Raw genomic sequence first — 21,495 nt, 5'->3', positions numbered from 1 at the left:
TGAATGCCAGCATTTAAAGCCGGAACAACACGCTCTCTGTTCCAATGGTGCTTTCCCACATGCCAGCTGCTGCCCCTTTCAGTGTCTGCACTCAGGCTACATCTCAAGTTGATCTTTTTGAAGTTTTTTGAGGGGGATTTGGTTTATACTGCAGTGCTGGTGGTTAGCTATGCATCACACACCCAAGGTACTCTATTACTTCTGTGCTGAAGTGTGTTTGTGTAAATGTTCAGTATCTGGAGAGTGCAGAAATATGCTTACCCGTAGGTCAGAATGATCAGAGTACCCCATCTAGTGGCAAAAAACGTTTACAGCGGCTATCGCAAAACCATCTACTGAAACCCCAATGTCAATGTCTGTGATGTTGAATATTAATTTTCAAGTGATATCTAAACCCTTAATCTTAATCTGAAGCCTTAATCAGTGACAGGAAGACGGAAAACCAAATTATAAGTTAATGGAAAATGTCAATGGAAATTGGTCCAGATGATAGGCTGATCGTTCTTGTTTCTAATTCACTTTCATGCTGCTTAGAATTTCATATTCAAGTCAGCCGTGCCAATCTGCCTATTGTTGACTGTTCCTTTGCCCTCTGGCACCAATGAACTACTAAGAGGCTATGTATTTGTCAACTGAGGTGCTGTTTCCATGTAGCAGGATATTTTTTTAGCCGGGTATTTTTTTCTCCTGCTAGGTGTAAACGCAACGGGTGCGTTTCAATATGCCACCTTGCGTCCTCCACTTGTGCTTGTGGCCTCGTACCAGGAAGTAATATGTCATGATGACATCACTGACAACAGCATTATATTTCAATATCCCGTAAAAGGTCAATTGTTATGTCATTTTCTCATTTGTAAACTGGATGGTAAATTAAGAGTAGTCCCCAAAAAAATGTTTTGGCTAGACTGACTTAATTAATTGTTTTCTCCACTGAGGAGGGGCCAGGAGGCGGGGCGAGGCCACAAACACAAGTCGAGGACGCAAGGTTGCATATTGGAATGCACGCAACATGTGGATAAAAAAAATCCTCCATTGTAACAAATGCGTTTCAGCCCCCTAAACAGGATATTTTTTTCTCCTGCTTTTTATACCTGGATTTTTAAATATCTGCTACGTGGAAACGGAGGGCCAAAACCAATGCAAAACCAATGCAACCAGGAGAAAAAAATATCCACATATAAAAATATCCAGCTACGTGGAAACAGCACCTGAATTAGAGGAGGGGTTGGTCGTAGCTGCCCAAGAGTAAAGAGAGGCAAATGACAAACACCTGTTGATCACATCACTGAGAACGGCATGGGTGGGGAACCTATAATGGCCCAGGGGCCGACTTATCCGGCCCACCATATAATTTTAATGTCACATGAAATATGACATGTTTTGTAAGGTAATCGTAGGCCCTTAATTCTTGCCGTACCTCCAGTGACATGCTGTAATAGTCATTGAAAAGTTGAAAAGTACTACAGTACTATGACATCATTAGGGCCTTTAGTAATGCACTCCGACTTGGTCATTGGCATAGTAACAGCAAATGTGCAACTCTGTGTCTTAGAAATTACATTCGCAATACAATTAAGTAATATTTTCACCTGTTGGGGTTTGTTATATATGTATTGCCTGCAATATAGGCCTAAAGTGCAGGGGGAAATCCTGGTTTATGTTTATAGTGCAGCCATTGGAGGGCTTTAAGAAATTTGAAGTGGCCCTTCGAATGGAAAAGGTTCCTCACCCCTGGTGTATGGGATCTTTCCCAGCTCCAACTTCGAACTTGGTGTGATCTCTTGGTCCTTTCCTGTTGTGGTCAGACCAGGTCAATATTGACACTGATGTGGTGTTGGTGATTTCACTACACAGTTCTTTCCACTTTCTGTGTTCTTTCCAAGTAAAAGTGGGACACAGGTGATAAGGTGAACAAGGATTGCTAGTTACACGATCAGTGTGAAATGAACAGATGTTTGGAAAGGGAACAACTAATCTACTTGGAGTAACTTTATTTGTCTGGCTGGCGTACTGTAGGCTACACCACCACTACCACAGCAAAAACACATTCTATTGGCCTATAAACACACCCACACAATTCCTCCCCACCAAATTATATTTTATATAATTAAATAAATGAACATAAATTAAAATATGATTCAACAACATAAATCATCCCATTTATACATTATGACTGGTTGTGCGGCTCTTTTTCTTTTACCAGGGAGTTTGCTGCATCCCATGAATTATTTTATTTTTTTGCTGGCTCCATGCATCCGAGCCACTGATCTCTCCATCATAGCAATATCAAGAAACGAGTTTACCCACTGCTGCCATGGCAAGGCAAGGCAAGGCAAGGCATCTCAATGTCAGCATTTACATGCTTTAAGTCCGGCCCATAATATGTGTCTTTGTTGCAGAGAAAGTTCCAAAGTGGAGTCATTGAGTGAGGGTTGGCGGCCATGGGATATTGGTCTCAAGCGATATTGTTCAAGGTGGTAGTCTCCAAAAAGCAGACACACGGGAGCATTCCCAATACATATGCATAAATGGCCTAACAGTTTTTTTTATAGTATCTATAGTTAATTGTGTGGTGTTTCCTGGGGGTCAAATAAAACCCATGTATAAATTTCAAATATTCGAGGTGGTGGTCAGGGTTTTGGATGTGTAATTTCTGTACGCCAGTGGTCTACCTTTCTCTGCTACCTGATCCTGGATACATTGGATCTTGGTCCAGTATAGGACCTTAATTCAACCAACGTGCAACTATGCTTTTTTCCATCAAGCTTATATTCATTAGGGGATTGGGCCGTTAAAATGGAGACATTCTTGTCACGGGAATGTTTTTCCTTCTTGCATCCCCATCAAAATGGGGTCACAATTGCCCCCAGAAGGAAATATAATGGGGGACACTTGAACTTGACTTGTTTTTGCTTTTCCTCTGCTGTGATGTGTGTTTCAAATGTTGTTACTAAATTGAAGGCAATGTTTAAGAAAAATAGGGGCTTCTTTGTTTTGCTTTATTTTTAATCAGTCATGAAACTTTATCCAGCCCACATGGATTGCCAACATTGTCCATTAAACATGACGGACTTATTTTGCTTTGAAGTCAGATAATCTGACGGCCTCCCTATCACCCTGCCTGCTGTCTGTGGTCAGTCTTGTTCCCTTGAATCCCGAGTTCTCAGGCGCTCGTCACTCACTCACTCACTGGTCAGAAGACCTACAGCTTGACGCTGCGCTCACTGCGCTCTGCGCAGCTCCGCGGTGGCGGGCGCATCATCAAAGTTGCTGCGTCTGTGCGTCTGTCTTCTTCGCTGTGCGGGATACGAGAGAGAGAGGCCGGAGGCCGGAGGCTGCTGGGGGTGTTCACAAAGACATGCTCTGTTTGCACATCGCAACTGCCCACAGTTTGCCCTGGAGAGATTGAGAGAGATAAATCGAGCTGGAAAAAAGTAGCTAAAAGGAAGAAGCATCGAGAGAGAGAGAGAGAGAGAGGTTTTGGAAGCTGCATGACTTTTTCCTCACTTCCTTTTACTGTGTAAAGAGGAATTAGTCATTTGGGACTTTGTCTATGAACCATAAATTATTTTGTGTCAAGTTGTCATTCCTTTATTCTTTGAGTAATTTTGTCAGGCACTGAGGCTTATTGGATTTGATGAGGGTCCTATATTTATAAGTTTTCACTATGCCACAGGGAGAAAATGGCTTAAATAGATAATTTAGCAATGTTCATGAAAATGACTTGAAATAGTTGGTGACACTACACAAACTAGCCTATACCCCAGTCGCCGGAGGATGTCAGCTTCAGCGTAGTTTTAATGGATTTCCCTTGCAACCAGTGAGGAGTTAGCTGAAAGGAAAACGGAGTCAAATTCCAATACACGTAGGAGGAACTCCCACATTATTACAACGACACATAGCCACATAACGGACCAAAGGGCACGGAGGAAGGGCTGCCCTCTCCCGTCCATCGAATACAACATCTAATCAGCCATCAAATTAGAGCAACGGTGTGAGTCGCTATCATCCAACGATTCACGTTCTTTTGCTTTCAGTCTTCCACTGGTGCCTGACAGATTTGATTTTTGACCGACGGGGAGACCGAGGTGTACACTGCCTGGGAGAATAGCCTTGAATAGCAGTTATCATTTCTGCGCGTTTTTGTTTTCTGGTAACAACAGGATTCCTTGCCTAAGTCTTTTTTGGACACTTCACCGACTTGACACGTTTTATGTTCTATTTGGAGACGCAAAAGAATTCTTGAATATATGGGAAAAACTGGAAGCTTTCTAACGGAAATGAGCTCAGTGGCGTAGTTGCAGTTGTTCACAGCACGACTTTTCCCTCCCCATATCATGCCAGTGGAGAATCCCGTAAAGGATACAGTGAAGATCGTCTAAACCGCTTTGTCGAGATGTTTGCCGGGATGGTCACGCTGGAATCCCCGAGCACACTGATGGCAAACACAGACAGCCTTCACTTTCGCCGATGCGCACCACTCGTGGATGGTAACCCATTATCTTTTATCCTCGTTTGTATCCACATAGCCTACAAGTTTTGCAGACATCGTAATGCCAATGCGCATTGCCTAAGAGAGAGACGATATGTTTAATCTAAGAATGCCTACTCATAATGTGTAAAATACTGATGTCCCTTACAATAATTAAGTGCAGTTCGCAGTGTCAGCCATGTAAACATGCAGCAGGCTGACATAAATCTAGGCTAAATTGACAATGAAAATCCCTGTGTGGTGTAATTATGGCTCGTCCTATCGTGCCCAGAATGAAACTGTTATTTATGTGAAGTTTTGAACTTGATTTATTTTTCGGAATTTACAGAAGGATTTCTTCACAGGCCTACTCCACCATATGGTTTATGTTAGTAGATGTGCATGGGCTCTGCATTTGTTGTTACCAGGTCACTAAACGTGAATCAATACATTTTATTGACACAAAATAGAAAGTAGCCTACTGCATTCACATGTGTAGTTCAGCAGTGGGTTACTGGATGGCTGTATCAGACAGAATCAGAGGTCATGGCTTTTTAATCAAGACTGTTCAGAAATTCTCATGGTTTTCGAGTCAGCATCTTCCCAATGACAATACACACCAGGGCCCCATTTCAAAGGCTTGCTTTCTGAAACAATGTTATTCCTTCTCCCAAGGCTGCGAGAAGGCCTAAACCCAGTCAAAATAAAAACCACATTCCAAATATAATTATTCTTTCGGAATAATCCAGCTTTGATGTGAATTCAAAGGTGGTTCGTCCATTGTCTGCAAAAACAGAGAGATTGTAGTAGGCTATGAATTTAATTGAAGTATACATTTCATTGAAGTATTTAACACTTCTTTTACCTGAGGTGACATTATACGTCATTGTTGTGTGTGGCATGTTGACTGCTGTGGATTGGGAGGCAATGTAAGGTCTTATATAAGGCGATGTTGGCACATCCTCGTCAAGCAGAGAGGATTAGGGTCAGTGGCACACATAGACAGACAGAGACACTCACATATGTTACCTGCTTTTGGTTGGCCTTACCTGACACACTTAATGCTGTCCTCTACCTGGCATTTACATGCTAATAGGCCTATTTGTTGTACATACATGACAAATGTAGATAGATAGATAGATAGATAGATAGATAGATAGATAGATAGATAGATAGACAGACAGACAGACAGACAGACAGACAGACAGACAGACAGACAGATAGACAGATAGATAGATAGATAGATAGATAGATAGATAGATAGATAGATAGATAGATAGATAGATAGATACTTCTAATTTCAACTGAATGCTGATTCCATCATTTGGTTATTTAATTGGTCATTTAATTTCACCTTGTTTGGATTTTACCCCTGCACAACCAGAAGAGGAGAATTTGGATAGATAGATAGATAGACAGACAGACAGACAGACAGACAGACAGACAGACAGACAGACAGACAGACAGACAGACAGACAGACAGGCAGGCAGGCAGGCAGGCAGGCAGGCAGACAGGCAGACAGACAGGCACAGCTAGGTTCCTGCCCTGGAGCAAGGCACCTAACCTCTCCTTGCTCCGGGGGTCGTAACCAATATAATAACTATAACTCCTTTCTGGTTAAAGGCATCAGCTGATGTAATGGGATGTTATTGGTCCACGGATGGCGATCACAAAGGTCTGCTGGCCACCTGCAAGGCTGTGTGGTGTTCAGTCAGGAGTCACCTGGAGGTCATGCTGTCTGCAACTAGCCACCATCATAATACTCCTTAGTTGTGTCAGATGGCAGACAGACAGACACCTAGGCAGCAGGAGGCCGAACCAGACCAGACCAGGCCGATCTGTCCAGGGAAACTGCCAAAAAGAGTTCAGTTGCAGGCAACTGAAGCAGAAAACACAAAACGTCTTTCAAGCTATACGAAAAAGAAATCCAGTTGCCTAGGATGAACTAAACACGCTTTTTCGCTAGGATGACCTGGGAAACGGCCAAAAGAGTTTAGTTGCAGGCCACTCACTGGATATGTTTTTTGTAGCGTAAATTTGTTTTGTGTCTACCATTGAGCGACTTAGTCAGTTGTTCATTATTCTTCATTAGAACTGATAAAGTTTCTGTGGAAGAAGCTACTGTATATGCTTCAAGGTACAGAAAAAAAAATCATGTCGCCTACAACTGAAGTCTTGACTAAAATGACGCGGATGAAAAATCATTCTTAACAGACATGGGAAACTGCTTTGTCTGGATTCAAAAATCTCCCAGCTGGTCTGTGTCTGGGAGAGGATGTGTGTAGCAAGCAAGCAGTGCCAAATTAGCAACGGGCGCGGACGGACCTCCATTGCCAAGCTTAGAAACTCTGGTCATTCAGTATCTCGCACACAGATTGAAAGTCACCAACTGCCACTTTATGCAAACACAACAGTGCAGGAAATGAGACTCGTGGATTCTTTTCCTAGAAGTGTAGCAACTCCTCAAACAAATCCCTAGATAGTTATTTTTGTTGATTTTAAGTTAAACTGGATTTTTGTCTGCTTATAGACTTGGACTTGACAGTGTAAACAAGGGATCATGGTAGGAAGGAAAACAGATAGGCCTACATAAACCAAAACAAAGACAAAAAAGAGGGTGGTAGTGTGTACCTGGATCCTCTCCTCCGGCATTTTCTTTTTGTTTAGCGAACACACACTTCTTCACACTAGCTTCATCTCATGTTTCAGAAAGGAGGAGAGTTACAGAGAGAGAGAGAAAAAACACCAGTTGCGAAAAATATCCACTCTCACTTCCTCTATTTGCGTGGCAGCTTTTGCTGTAAGTGACAGTTTGGGGCAGCTTGAGTCAGCTTCAAAGCTGAGCCACGTTTGCTCACACCACACCAAAAAATATGCGTGTCGGAGACAGATGCGTTCGCTGCTCAAACTCTCCTCTTTTTTACGAGCTCCTCCACATTCCTGCGCTCTTGTGCTGCTGAAGAACCACGCGCAGCCAATGGGAGAGCTCGTTTCAGCTGAGAGGGTTCTAACAGGGCCTCTTTAATCATTTAAGGTAAATACACAGCCATCTTTCTACTCTAGACATACCCCCAGCTCCTGTCTTTTCTCAGGCTGTCTGGTTTTGAGACCTGACAAGCCATGCTTCTTCTTACTACAGTATGCTAGAACCATGTTTCTTACTATAGTATGCCATGGTGATACCTTCCCTTTTCAGTCTCAGTAATTGTGTCAGTCATTGGCTACTGTTACTTGTGTTGCCTGTGAAAAATGTGGAGTCACTGCTACCAGAATAGTTAAATTAGTGAGTCAAGTTCCAAGTCAAGTCCAATTGCTTTGGGTTAAGATTTACTCATTTGGTGTGTGTTTTTCAAGCAGTACTTCTGAATGTGAAGCCAGACACTTTGTGAATTCACACAATACTTGTCGAGCATATAGGCAAACATGATGTAACTGTCTTAGGGTAACAATGTAACTGACCGGTGTGGCGGTTGGTTCTTTTCTTTTCTAGAGCAAAGCTATTTTGGGGTGCTGAGGATTAAGAATTGGAACACTGCTGTTGAGTGAGTTCATGGCCAGTCAAAGACAAAGTTGTCAGCTCTACAAAGTAAAAATACAGTGTTAATCAAATCATAGGGAGTTGATTTAACATCTTCTAGGGTGTATTTGGCCCCAGGGTACCCTCTAAGTGCTGAATTAACGCTGCATATTTTACTGTCTGCTACTCCAAAGTGCTGCTTCTGCTGCTAACAAAAGGGTTAGCAGAAGCTCTGCACTGCAGACATTTCCTTCCTATAGTATGGGGAAAACAGCCTCAGTTTTTTTTTAGCATTAGTAGAGAAAAAGATGCTTCATTAATCCTGAAGGAAATTAAGGGCTTCAGCACACAGTCATTTTTAGCATACCACCGTTCCATGTATCCTCCTCGTGGAAGTAATCTAGCTGTGTTGTATCAACATTTTCAAAATTGACACTTTTCTAGGGTGCATATGGCATATGGTCTATAAAAATAGAGTAAAACTAACTGTAGATTGGCTGATATAACTGATATAGACACTGCATAATCAACACTGAGGATTTCACTGGAGAGAGCACTAGAGTAGTTCAATGGGGACAGATGTTTTACAAGTAGTGCTGCACCCGCTCATTTAAACCTGCACAGTGGAAATCTTTACATAGTAAAAAAGGTGGTGTTAATTCAACACTTAAAGAGTACTTATAAAGACTACTAAATACTCTCTGGAAGGAAGATTCAAGAAGATCTGAAACTCCTATGCACAGCCAGTTTGCAGGAGTTGGTGAATTGCAGTCATCAGTAATCCAAGGGAAACAAGACAACAATCAGCGCACACTGGTGGACTTGATTTTGCTGCTTTATATTATTTGGTGAACAACGTGTTTCGCTTAATGCTTTCTCAGGTTCACTTCCAGTGGTCGGTGATTCTTCTTGTTTCCCTTGGACTCTCTGGAAGTTTCACCAACTCTCGAAGTGTTGATTTAACACTGCATTGTTTTTACTGTATACATTTTTGTCACTTTCATCTTCAGCACTGCATCGGTGCTGACGCCGGCCGGTGGCTAGTGCTACACAATACGTGTGGCAGATGGGGCTCGGCACATGCAGCTCAAATTTCACCACAGGGCTCAGATGCTCAGATGCTCAGATGCTGTGATGTGTGGTGCAGCCAAGCCCCAGTTTTACCCATGCAGAGCAGACAACGCTAATGGAGGCCTGGGTAACATGACACGGGGGGATTGGGGTGGTTGGGGTGGTGGTCCATCCTTTGGGGAGGCAGAGAGAGAGAGAGAGAGAGAGAGAGAGAGAGAGAGAGAGAGAGAGAGAGAGAGAGAGAGAGAGAGAGAGAGAGAGAGAATGGGAAGGAGACAGAAACAGAGAGAAAGAGGGTAAGGCAAAGGGAAAGGGGGTAGAGTGACAGTAAGACAGAGAGAGAGAGAGAGAGAGAGAGAGAGAGAGAGAGAGACTGAGACAGTAGACACAGAGACACTGGTTGGAGAGAGAGTGAATTATGGTGGGGGGTGTCGTGGGGGTGTAGGCCATAGCATGAAGAGTGAGAGGAGAAGGGTGGTCAATGCCCTCCCTTTGTCCTGCCGACTCCAGCGGCTTCCTAAGAGGATGTCGAGAGGGTTCTGTTGCAATTAGCTCTTTCACCCCGCCCCTTACTCCACATGCCTTTGTGATGACATCATGACACGGTCTGAAGGTCGCCGGGTCACTACTTTAAGGACCTGCAAGGCTTGTTTTGACTACTTCACGCCTTTGTTGCCAGTCAATAAAACCAACGGTTTTATGGTAATAAATGGGCAATAACAAATGGGGGCGGGCAGACATCCATTGACTGATTACCTTTGAATTGATGAGGTATGGAAGTTCATAACTCCTAAATACAACCTTTTTGTTTACAATACTGGATTAAGCAAGCCTAATTTTGGTGTTCTCCCTATTATTGATTATCTACAGTTGTTTGTTGATTATGACATGGCTAGTAGTAGGCCTGCTTTCTGCAATTCATTGCCTTCACACCGTTTCTGCAATGCACACCGTACCTCCAGTGGCACACTGTTAATAATCATTGAAAGTTAACTAGCCACCATAGTAGTCTACTGCAATACTATGACATAGCACAGGACCTTTAGTAATACGACTTGGTCAATGCCTTTCTGGTAACAACACATTTATAACGCCATGTCTTAACGGGTTAATTGCCCTCTAATAGATATTTTGTTCAATAGTGTAGTCACTAGTCAGTCAGATATCCATTGACAAGCTGCCTTAAATTACAGTAAAAGGAGGGTTTTCAACTCCGTAGCTCTGTAACTCCATAACGTAGTTATTTAAACTGATAACTTGAACTTTTGTATATAACACCTTTTACAGTAAATAGCTAAGTTACTGCTTTCAATTCTTGTCTTTTCGGTTGTTGAAAAGAATACATATTCTGCCAGACAGCCTGCTGTCCTCAGCTGTGTTTAGCTCAGCTCTTGTTGAGCCAAGAACCAAGAGGGTTACAATTACACCCGCCATGGTCAGTGTTACTAAAGGCCAAACAGCGATGGTCAGTTAGTGAGAGAGAAACAGCATGAGAGAGAGGACGAGAGAGAGAGAGAGAGAGAGAGAGTGTGTCAACGGATGTGTGCATGTGTGTTGTATATCTGTGTGTGTGCATGTGTGTTGTATATCTGTGTATGTGTGTGTGTGCGTGTGCGTGTGAAACAAGGAGGAAGGGGGGGGGGGTACTTTGCCACAGCTGCACACAACACAAAGAGTCTGTTGAGACGAGGCGTCCTCCGCTGCCTGTCTGTGCCTCCACTGGCAACATTCATTTTCTCACAGAGACCAAGTCAAGCTCTGCTCGCCGACCAACTCTCTCTTTTGCCTTTCAGCCTTTGTACTGGAACAGGCAGCCCCATGCAAACGCTTAAACAAATAAGTGCTGATGCATTAAATAAAGGCAGCAACCACTGCGGCCAATTGAGTAAGTGATGGTGGTAGTAAGAAGACACGCCACGCCACACAGTGCTGTTATAGTAGGACTGCATGGCTCAGATGTTACCATTGAAACACCTAATAGGACATAATAGTTGGTACAATTTGCCTACATTGCTCCCATTGTGCGGTTTTGGCCTTGTGCGTTGTAGATGTGTGTGTGGTTGTATGGGTCAGTAATGCATATGGGTCAATATAATGTGTGAAAAAAAATCGACTTTGTCTGCATGGTATGTAGCAACAGCTGGATGAGGCTTGCACAATGAGGCACACTGGTCATGCTTCATGGGTTTGTAGGACACACACACACACACACATATGAACACACATGCACACACGCGCGCGCACACATAGTCTGTTGTTCCCATGGTTGGCACATCCACACATGACTTTGTTTGTAGGGTGTCATTCGATATGCGGGGTGCGCTCTCATATCGCCTTGGTAGCTCTTGCCCAGGCAAACACAGTAAGGGGAAACTCCAACACAGAAGTGTTTAGAGCTCAGATAAAAAATAAAAAAAACATTCCCCATAATCATTGGTGCAATTACTCTGTCATCAGATCTCAGTTATGTTCAAGTGATGGTTAGATGGATGGACGGATCGTGTTGAATCTTGCTTGCTTGGTGATAAGGCTCTAGCACTATGATCACATTTTCTTCATTCCATGCATTTAGAAGAGGCAGTTGTTTTCTCGTCTCCTACTGTTTCTCCTTATTGACTCACTAAATCTCTTTATTAACTCAGTCATTTCTTAATTGACATTAACCAATTAAGACACAGCGTTATACATTTTCTATTACCATAATGGCAATGACCAAGTCGTAGTGCATTACTAAAGGCCCTGTGCTACGTAATAGTATTGTAGTACTATGGTAGCTCACTTTTAAACGACTATTAAAATGTTCCACTCGTGGAACGACGTGCATCATGGGGTTGAAATTAATTATAATGTGGCTGCTGCCAGTTTGCAGAGAAACTGCACTGCAGTTGCCTCATTACTGCGTTATTGCATTCTTTCACTATAGACCAATCAGTCATAATGCACGCCGTTCCACCAGTAGAACACTGTAAAAGTCATTGGAAAGTTAGCTACCATAGTATTACACGACTATGACGTAGCACAGGTCCTTTAGTAATGCATTACGACTTAGCCATTGCCATTATGGTAATAGAAAATGTATAACGTTGTCTCTTAACTGGTTAAGTAAAAATGTATAAATGTTAGAGTGTCTGTGAAGCTCTGTTGAGGACATTCTCACAAATCTCTCGCGGGGGAAAGTTAGTGATCGTCTAGTGATGAGAAACCAGCATTCAACAGCTGCACATGGGGGTCAGCTCTATGTTCCCACAGTCCATTGGTCCCATGGCCCATTGGTCCCACAGCCCAAATGGTCCCAGCTTATTCCTGCTGCTCCATGTTCCCACAGTTTTAAGAAATTATTCAAATATAAGCCCTATGCTCTACATCTCCATGTTCCCACATTTCCAAGTAATCTAAGAGAACCAATAGGCCTAAAAATAATGTTAAAAATCTTAGTGAGGTGGGACCAATGGGCTGTGGGACCAATGGGCTGTGGGAACATAGACACGCTCCCCTGCACATGTAGTCCCACGCATTTGTCCGAGTCATTCACTTAATCAGACTGAATACTCAGAGTTCAGCTGGAGTTCAGAAAGCACAACTCCTCACTCAGATACAAGAGATAACCAGTAAAAGTGCATTTATTAACCACCAGTACAACTAATTGATTTTTGTAATACTGGTGTAGCACTGTGTTTTGTATCGATTCTAAGTCCAGGACTCCCATCACAGTGAACCAATTGCGATTATCTTATACCATGCATGTAATAGTAATTGCAGTGAACGAACGTCATACATGTCTTGCTTTAAGGTTGATCCTTGAATGGTATTAGGCTACATAAATGCTCGTAGCTAATCTAATTGAACCTAATCTACTGTATAATCTCTGTGTAAACAGGTGGCCCAAGTACATCGGGAGCCAGCGTCTCCCGGAAGAGGAGCCAGCGAAGGCCGGGGTACATGAGGACGGACCTAGCCCGCCAGCAGTGCACCGTCCCCGGGGAACAGGACAGCGGACTCTGCCTCCTCCCTCACGGACCCCCGGAGCCTACCTCTGCCTCCTGCACCAACGGCCGCAGCGGCGATCAAAGTAATGGCGTGTCACCCATCAAGGCCAAGTGTCATCGACCAGATCAGGTGAGCGGGTCACCTGAGTCCTCGTGCCATCAGACGAGACGCTTCGCTTTCAGCCGTGAGGAGGACAGCTGTTCAGTCCGGGGCTCCTCGAGATCCGATGTGTTGCATAACTCAGGAACTTCCCCGGCGAGGGACACGTTCAACTCCAGCTTCAGCTTCATTCAGATGTCATTGGACGCCAGCTTGGATGGGTCGTTTGCTGATCAATCACCATGTAAAGACTCCTTAGCACAGCAGCAGCGCACACCCGAGCCTCCCTCTTGCAAACGCAAATCACCCCCACGTGACCTTGACCTTGACCTTGACCTTGGCCTAGGCAGCTCCTACAGACCTCAGCAAAGAGGACAACAGTCCTCAACAACAAGTGACCAATCAGCGTTGAGATCCGGCGTCTCAGACCAATCATGGACCACCTCTCAGGCCGCCTCAAGTCGAACCTCAGGCACCCTGTCGGTTCCTAGGGGTTCGGATTGTAAGGAGGGGAACCTCACATATGAGGCCGGTAAGACTGTACGGTCGATTCCGGAACTGTTCCTAGAAGGGGAGCTGTGGAGAGGTGACAGTGAGAGGGTTTCCATGCCCTGGAACGGCAGTGAGAGAATGTCACCCTCACCATCGTCCTCATCATCCTCATCCTCTTCATCTTCGGCAAACGCCAGGGAGAGTCCGGCGGACTCGGACAGCTGTTCCCTGGACACAGAGGCCACGTCGTCCCTCTCCATCGACCTGTCGGACGCCGCCTCTGCCTCCTCCGTGACCTCTGCGGCCTCAATGACCTCCATGACCTCGGGCTACGAGAGCGCCGCCACTCCGCCGGCCTCGGGGGACCAGAGCTGGGACGCCCTGATGAAGAAGTACGAGGGGGCGCTGCAGGACTGCCTCAAGAGCACCCGGGCCAACACCAAGGTAATCACCACAATTGAAGGAAGAAAATCCGCACTCACAAACTGCGTCTCATTATTTATTTAGATTACCACCATGTCCAAAAAGCAAACGCATTTTGGCTATTTGCCAAAACTTGAAATCACCACAATTGAATAATAATATACTGCAGCACTGTGTCTTGCCTTAGGATGGCCTAGGGCCAACAACAAGGTAGTAATATAACAACACCTTCCTCCTTTTCTTCCAGATGTTTTCTGATACTGGTGACTTTCCTTTGTAGCATGTATCATTGGTGGTGGACTGTTCCTTTAATCCCTAGCCCTAGCCGCGCTACTCATGTGTAGGCCTATCTGATAAAAAGAATGTTAACAACACTCTTCATTCGAAGGTACTAAGTCGATTTTGAACATTCTGACTCTATGTGAACTCAGCACTTGTCATCATTTGTGTTCTCATTCAGAACAAAAGTGTTACAGTAATGATTGAGCAACAATCAATCCATGGAAACAGTTTAGCCTTTCTTGGTCTTAAGTTTGTAATCGTCGTTACCACAGAGTTCATTGTGAAAAGCTTTGAACTGGTTTCACAAAATCTTTGAGCAATTACTAGGACCAATGAATCAAATTATATTGTGTATTTACTTAGGAAATGTTTTGACCACTGCTCACAGTAATGAGCATTGTGTAAGCAGCATTGTTAAAGTGTCAAGACTGGCGTACACCCTCATTACATGAATTGTTGTGGGTCTGCTCTCCTCAAATGCCCCCTTATCAAACGTTGCCTACTTTTTAGTCACATTAGAAGTACACTTTAAGCATTTTAATACAATTATTTGTAAGAAATGCTTTGTACAGAGATGCAACATTTTATATTTGCAAATGATAGTCTCTGTATACTGTGCTTTTCTGATATCTATTTTTTAACCTTTTCATCCACACCACATTCCTGTCTCGTTCATCGGATGGCCTGAAGCTTGAGGTCGCATAAACATGTGCTCCACCACCACAACCATATTATGACAATATTGCTGTCATGGGACATGGGACAGACACCTCCCAGCTGTTTCCTGTCGCCTGAATACAAACGAATGGAAAAAAAGATGCCTTTGAAAACATACGTCTGCATGGCAGTAATCCAGAGAGCTTTCACAAATAGAAGCTTTGTTGAAATCATGACAATATGACTATTTTAAGTGTGAACTGAAACGTACTGAAGTCGGAGATATATTGTTGTGTTTTATGTTTGGTGGTAATGATTACCGGTATGTGTTTTTCCATTACAGATTGAATCCATGATGTTGAAGCTTCAGAGACTTCAGCAGAAGGCAGTATTGGATGATGACTATGATTCAGGTAAAAAAAAGAAAGATTCACAATCTATTTTGCAACTTGCCATTAACCATGTTTATAGCCTACTGTGGGCTGGCAGCCCAGAAAACAAAGCTTAAGCCCTGGACTACAGTTCCTGTTGTGTACTCCTGTAGGCCAACTGGGCCAGCTGTACATGTCAAGACCCCAATGTTCCGATTCTAAACGGAATGGTTGCCATGGTAACCAATAAAAAAATGACCTGTAAGCACCACGACCACCCATGACTTACTGATGGCCCTGCCAGTTGAGATGGAACTGCTACCAAGGCAACAGTTCTTGCCAGGTTTTGGCCTAGCCCAGCCCAGTATAAAAAGAGACAGTGGAAAATCCACCGTCATAGGAGCCTAGGCAATATTTGGTATATGAACCCCAAGTCCCCCAAAAGTTGTTGTGCCTACTAGGCTGACAGTGGGGAAATGTATTGTTTTCATCCACGGAGGTAGAGACATCGGTGAAGCACGAGGCCACAAGCACAAGGCAAAGATGGGAGGTTAGATAATGAGATGGACCCGTAGTGTATTAAATGCAAGTTCAAGCACCACAGTATAGTCAGGTGTAACTGTTGTCAAAAAATAACCTCCCTTTCTCTCAGACAGCTTTCTGTTGCTTAGTAGCCTACATGACCTTGACATAGAATGATTCAGTGTGTCAGTTTTAGCCTCATTCCATATAAGGTCATTTCGCTCTCAGAGGGCACTTTAAAATAGTGGTGCAGAGAAAGTTGCTGACTGCCTGTCGCTGTGTGTGTGTCTGTGTGCGTGTGTGCGTGTGTGTGTGTGTGTGTGTGTGTGTGTGTGTGTGTGTGTGTGTGTGTGTGTGTCTATGTGTGTGTGTGTGTGTGTGTGTGTGTGCGCGTGTGCGTGTGTGTGTGTGTGTGTGTGTGTGTGTGTGAGAGAGAGAGAGAGAGAGAGAGAGAGAGAGAGAGAGAGCGTGTGTGTGTGTGTGTGTGTGTGTGTGTGTGTGTGTGTGTGTGTGTGTGTGTGTGTGTGTGTGTGTGTGTGTGTGTGTGTGTGTGTGTGTGTGTGTGTGTGTGTGTGTGTGTGTGTGTGTGTGTGTGTGTGTGTGTGTGTGTGTGTGACAGTGGTGGTTTTGGCTAAAGGAAAGCCGTAAGCAAAAACAACTGCAGATGTGTAGTAGTAGTGCATCCTTGGGGTGGGTTTTGACACTGAAGTGCCGTAGTGGTGTGTAGGTCGAAAAGGATAGTGTAGACAGGCTGAAATTATGCACGGTTATGACGCATCATTTATTTATAGATGTTTTGTCGTCTTATGAACAGAAGACTACCACACTTTATCTACACTAAATGTGTGTGTGTGTGTGTGTGTGTGTGTGTGTGTGTGTGTGTGTGTGTGTGTGTGTGTGTGTGTGTGTGTGTGTGTGTGTGTGTGTGTGTGTGTGTGTGTGTGTGTGTGTGCGTGTGTGTGTGTGTGCATGTGTGTGTGCATGTGTGTATGTGTGTGTTTGTGTGGGCCACTATCACGTGAAGAGCATGTTAAAATCCCAGAGTTGTGCTCTGTGCATTTCTCTATTGGAGACCTCATGTCATGCAGATGCCTGGGTCATATTAGGCTCAGAGTTTGGAATGTGACCTCTCTTAAAGGCCCCTGTTTAAATACAGACCTGCATGTGTACACACACACACGCATGCACACACATGCACAGACAGACAGACAGACAGACAGGCAGACAGACAGACAGATAGGCACACACATACACACATACGCACGCATGTCCACGCACACGCATACGCACACGCGCACGGACGCACACGCACACGCACACGCACACGCACACGCACACACACACACACACACACACACACAAACACACACTTACTCACACTCTCTTATTTGTAGACACAGTCACATGCATATACAGAAGGTCTTAATTAGCTTCCTGAAGTCAGAATGCGTGGAAGTCACAATCTCTAGAATCTCTGGAGGTAGTCAGAAACTTCAAACTATATTGAGGTCTTTGAAATCTATGCAAAAAAAAATTGCACATGGGAAACGTGTCAGCAGGTTCAGATGACACAGAACTGTCTCAGAATTTGACACGTATTTTGGACACTAACTTACTTGACCAGCTGCATGCATATTGGCTGAAAAGATGGTCTGTTATGATGCATCATTAAAATCTCTTGACAAATATCAAATAAACATTCCTCTAGCTCGCTATCTAATTTGTCAGGTATTGGATACCTTGATTGAGTCTCAGCACATTTCAGAAGTATGCCAACATGTCAGTGAGTGGCTTCCTTTAATGAAACCAGGTCACGTTCTTGACCCACATTTCAGGTTTGGGCTCAATCAGATGACGGGAGTCATCATTTTTAAATGGGCTGATCTCTCGTGACTCTGATAAATTGCTGGAGTTTTTTCCCCCTCTCACTAAAGGTAATAAGTAGGTCAGGACTGCTTTGTTTTTCCTTTTTTTGCAGTCCAACCTTCTGCGCTCTCAAAATGTTGGTCGTGTGAGATCACAAAATGAGATTTTTTTTTTTGATATGTAGGCTAATGAAAACATATACCTTACCTCTCAGTGCCATTCCATGCATTCTGGCTAACCACTGAATGTGCAAGTGTGTTTATAGTGTCATATAGTAACATTGTGTTTGGCTGTGTGCAGCTGTATGTAATATGTATTTAAATATTTAAGAACAGGAACTGGTTCCTCAGTGCACATGTAGCTCATGCTTGGGTTAAGTTCACCCCATAGCCTCTACAGAAGCAGATATGATCGCCATTGAGTGTATGCAAACCAAAACCACACGGTAACACTTTATTTTAGGGATACATCTTTTAGCACTAATACATACAATATTAATGCCTGTGTAAGTAACTTGTAAGGCATGTACTAAGCAAAATAAGACAGTTGTTAAGCATGTATTCACAAATGTCTTGTTCATGCCCAATTAGGGATTTATTACCAATATAACCTTAGTAAGGACCTAGTAGACCTAGATTTCTATTTATGAGTAAGCAGTAAGGGCCAGAATACAATGTGTATAAGCTCCTGGTACATTGTGTGAACAAACCCTGAACAGTGTGAAAACAGATGTGGAATAAGGGTCCCTATTCTAAAGTGATGCATTGCTCAGCCCAGATGGCTTAGGGCCCCCGCACTACCTAGGGCCCCCACACTACCTAGGGCCCCCACACTACCATGGGCCCCCACTCTACCCACACCCCGCCCCCGGGAAGCAAAGTGTAAGAACTTTCCTGAATCTGCATTAGTCTCATTAGGTACATTGATCTCACTTATTCTATTTAATATATTATAAAGTAATTGGAAGCACTGTATAGCAAGGATTGGACGTAAACTTCTCAATGACGGTGGGTGGTGAGATGTCAAGCTATTCCTTTGTGATAAATAAATTAATGTTTGAGAAACTAAGCTCCAAGAGGAGCAATGCATGATGGATACGTCCTTAGTCAGAAATGCAATGAATGGCCAATGATGCAATGATAATATTTTTGTTGTTACATTCATGGCAAATTGTTTGGATAGCATGTAAATTTCACGAGTGAGGGGAGGAGCTAAGGACATAGGCTCAGAGCTGGGTAGGTTGTCTGTTGGCCTAGATTGCGTACCCATCATGCACTGCACTTCTTGAAGCTAATGTTCTCAAACATTAACTTAATTATCACAAAAGAATAGATTAGTTTTGCTTCAAAACTATTATTCTAATGTTCTGCATTTATTTTTGGGGTTTTTACAATTTAAACTCAGTGGTACAAGAAAAAAATTACGTCTCACCAACCCACCGCCATCGACAAGTGTATGTTCAATCCTTGCTATATAACGGCTCCTGTTACCTTCTTTATGTAGTTGTGAAAAAGAGGAAACTAGAGGACTCATCTGAGTATGTAGTAATTATTTAATATACCCTTACACTTTGTGGATGGGGGGGGGGGCTAGGTTGTGGGGGCCCTAGGTAATGAGGGGGACTTTGGTAGTGCGGAGGCCCTGAGCCATCTGGGCTGACCAATGCATCACTTTAGAATAGGGACCCTTATTCCGCATCTGTTTTCACACTGTTCAGGGTTTGTTCACACAGTGTGTCGGGAGCTTATACACATTGAATTCTGCCACTTACTACTTACTAATAAATAGAAATATAGGCTTACTGGTCCTTACTAAGGTTATATTAGTAATAAATCCCTAATTGGGCATGAACAAGACATTTGTGAATACATGCTTAACAACTGTCTTATTTTGCTTAGTACATGCCTTACACGTTACTTACACAGGCATTAATATTGTATGTATTAGTGCTAATAGATGTATCCCTAAAATAAAGTGTTACCAACCACACTAACGAGTTCTTGAAACGCCTATAATTAAGTTTTCAAAATAATTTCAGTCGTTCAGCAAATTGTAACGGAAGTGGCATATATATTGCAATGTCAAATGTGACTAGCCAGAAGACAACAGGCTGCAAGTAGGTCCGGGGGCATGTTGAGCTAATAATAGATGCTGATAGGGCAGATTATAAGCTTTACAGTGATACCTTACGTATTGTACCGGTACCTTACATTTGATGGCATCTGATGAAATAGTGGCCATTTGAATGTGTTAAATTTCTTGAATAAATTTGAATTGAAATAAATTTGAAGTAGAAAAGAGAGAGCTCTGAAACTGTCTCTTCTCTTGTCCATAGAAAAAAACACGAAGCTAGACCTTTTAACCCCTTAAGACGCGGCTTTATACATTTGTTGTTACCACTCTGGTAATGACCAAGTCGTGGTGCATTACTAAAGGCCCTGTGTTATGTCATAGTATTGTAGTCCTATGGTAGTTACATTTCAATGACTCTTACAGGGTGCCTCTGGAGGTACGGTGCGCATTAAGGGGCTACAGACAAAATGTATGCTTTTGGACAAACTTATTCTGTTTTCTGAAGCATTGAGTAGTGTCTTCAAGACCTCAACTTGATCAACCAGATCCTGCAAAAATCACGAAAGAAAAAATGATGATTTTCTCGGTTTTGCCTGGCCTGCTTGTGGCTTGTTTTCTTCTGGAAAGTCACAAATGTGCAACGCTTACAGCATGGGCTGACATGAATCAACACTATAGTGCATGGGCTCAAGTCAGTAGGGGATAGATCATTTTTCGTGGCGTGTGGCATGCGAAAGTGGCATGCCAAAGGAAGGATATGTTATCAGTTGGTGGACACACATTATTCACTGGCAGGTTAGGGTTAGGAGGGGATTTTGCTCTAGGATCAGTTCAACATGTTTATAGGTTGGTGGACACACACATTATTCACTGGCAGGTTAGGTTTAGAAATTAGTTTTGGTATGCGCAGTTCAACAAATTTACAAACATGACCGTAGTAGCCTACCATAACCAAGAATACCGCCATGTGACCACACTTGGATTAGCATGTGCCACATGCCACTAAATCATCTAACCCCCTCTTGTTCAAGTCCAATGAATGAAATCAATGAAGTATTAGATTGTTCTATCAAATTCTAGAAGTATCAGAGTTTTTGGCAGGGTTAGTTTATTTGTACTGTATAGCGCATTCCATTGCAAAAGGCAGATCAATGTGCTCCACAAAAGTAGAAGCATAAACAGATTTGTATTGCCTTTCATCTTCTTTTTATAGTACTATGTCTGCCTATTTCTCTTCCTTTCATAGTGCTGCTGAGTTTTGTTTTGTGTCTACGTAGTGGTATTAACTTATTGCCTATCTGGCCATTTGACGATGTCATGTCACCTTTTATCAGGCACAGCATTACCTACAGAATGTTCTTTAATCATAGACATTATGCACAATCTACAGACCTGAGAAGCTGGCTGGGAATTGGGCTTTTTGTCCAAACATGTCTGTCTTAGATGCACCACTATTCATTTTGGTGGTCTTCTTCAGAGAGTGTTAATTGTTGTGCCTTTTAATCCTGACGTGGGCTAGTAGTCCCATGTGCATGTGATCCTTGCAAGCCCTGCAGTCAGTACCAAGTGCTGCTGATACACAGCAGAGCCCAACACAGTAATTGGGTTTCTGACTGCCGATTAACAACCTCTCGTGTAGAGTAGTCCAGTTTTAGAAGAGGAG

The 21,495-nt window shown here is 43.3% G+C and overlaps 1 protein-coding gene across 2 annotated transcripts in view; it reads left to right on the top strand.

The window, feature by feature from the left end:
• Nucleotides 1-3,905: 3,905 nt before the first annotated feature.
• Nucleotides 3,906-21,495, top strand: part of disc1 (DISC1 scaffold protein) — a 103,952-nt gene continuing 86,362 nt past the window's right edge. Inside the window, exons 1-3 of one of the 2 annotated variants that reach the window (XM_063191570.1) lie at nt 3,906-4,490; nt 12,938-14,082; nt 15,344-15,413. In XM_063191570.1, the coding sequence (XP_063047640.1) occupies nt 4,397-4,490; nt 12,938-14,082; nt 15,344-15,413 (1,309 nt within the window). In that variant the 5' untranslated portion in view covers nt 3,906-4,396. Of the gene's footprint in view, nt 4,491-6,005; nt 7,507-12,937; nt 14,083-15,343; nt 15,414-21,495 lie in introns of those variants that run through there. The other variant, XM_063191571.1, reaches the window with a different exon arrangement.

This window comes from Engraulis encrasicolus, chromosome 24 (genome assembly GCF_034702125.1).
Source record: "Engraulis encrasicolus isolate BLACKSEA-1 chromosome 24, IST_EnEncr_1.0, whole genome shotgun sequence".
Lineage (NCBI taxonomy): Eukaryota > Metazoa > Chordata > Actinopteri > Clupeiformes > Engraulidae > Engraulis > Engraulis encrasicolus.
Note: the sequence above shows the minus strand (reverse complement) of the source record. Positions and strands in the feature narration are given on the sequence as shown.